The following is a 934-nucleotide window of genomic DNA, read 5'->3' as shown; positions in this document are numbered from 1 at the left end:
GCCTGCGTAAAATAAGTCCACGGTGCATCTTTGGCCTTTGTGGATTTCCACTTTTTTGTGTCACCAAAGCTGGGCCACAAAATACACGTTCAATATAAAATAAAAAATAAACTCACATCAGTGAAGAAACATCATATTTATGATAAAACATAATATATATATATATATATATATATATATTTTTTTTTTTTAGTTGTTGTATTTTTAACCCCATTTTAAACCTTATAGAAAACTGCTGTCTGATTCTGCTCATTCTATAAATATACTGAAATTAGTCATCAATAAGCCTTCTTAATTGAATGTGAAATGATCCAAACTGATAAGGTGACGCACTGACGTTCCGAGTTTAATTGCACGTACTGGAAAATGAAATATCTGCGCTCTGATTTAAAAAGGCCGCAGTAGGTCAGCTCCGATAGATCACCAGGAGACACCTGAAGCTGCTTCCTACAGAGAGAAAATTCATTTTTACTAATTTTTTAAATAATAAATCAAGATGTCCAGCAGGATTTTCTTCGCTTGTGTCTTTCTCTCTTTGTGTTGCGCATCCTCCCCGCTGAGCTGCAGGTGGATGGACCATAAGTTCCGACAGTACAGCCAAAGCTCTTTAAATTTGCTGGATATGCTGGTAAGATAGCAGTTAAGTTTTATTCTTTCAAACATGGCTGTTGGTTATCTGAGTTGCTATACATTTATTTTTTTTGTGTCTTTTTACGATGCAGACTTACCCTTACACCAACCAGGATGCTCAGGCGAACATTTGGCCTTTCCCTCATCACCTGTACACCCAGGCCTCTAGAACATCTGTAAGTTATCTGCCCACTACAATTTTATATCAGGTGAACATTAAAGTAAACGGTGTATATATATATATATATATATATATATATATATATATATATATATATATATATATATATATATATATATATAT

The 934-nt window shown here is 33.7% G+C and overlaps 1 protein-coding gene across 1 annotated transcript in view; it reads left to right on the top strand.

Moving 5' to 3' along the window:
* The first annotated feature begins 496 nt into the window (after nt 1–496).
* Nucleotides 497–934, top strand: part of LOC107092889 (interferon a3-like) — a 3891-nt gene continuing 3453 nt past the window's right edge. Inside the window, exons 1-2 of the mRNA XM_015387592.1 lie at nt 497–628; nt 723–806. Of these exons, the coding sequence (XP_015243078.1) occupies nt 497–628; nt 723–806 (216 nt within the window). The remainder of the gene's footprint in view (nt 629–722; nt 807–934) is intronic.

The sequence above is a fragment of the Cyprinodon variegatus genome, unplaced genomic scaffold (assembly GCF_000732505.1).
Source record: "Cyprinodon variegatus isolate N-32 unplaced genomic scaffold, C_variegatus-1.0 Scaffold18, whole genome shotgun sequence".
Taxonomy (NCBI): domain Eukaryota; kingdom Metazoa; phylum Chordata; class Actinopteri; order Cyprinodontiformes; family Cyprinodontidae; genus Cyprinodon; species Cyprinodon variegatus.
Note: the sequence above shows the minus strand (reverse complement) of the source record. Positions and strands in the feature narration are given on the sequence as shown.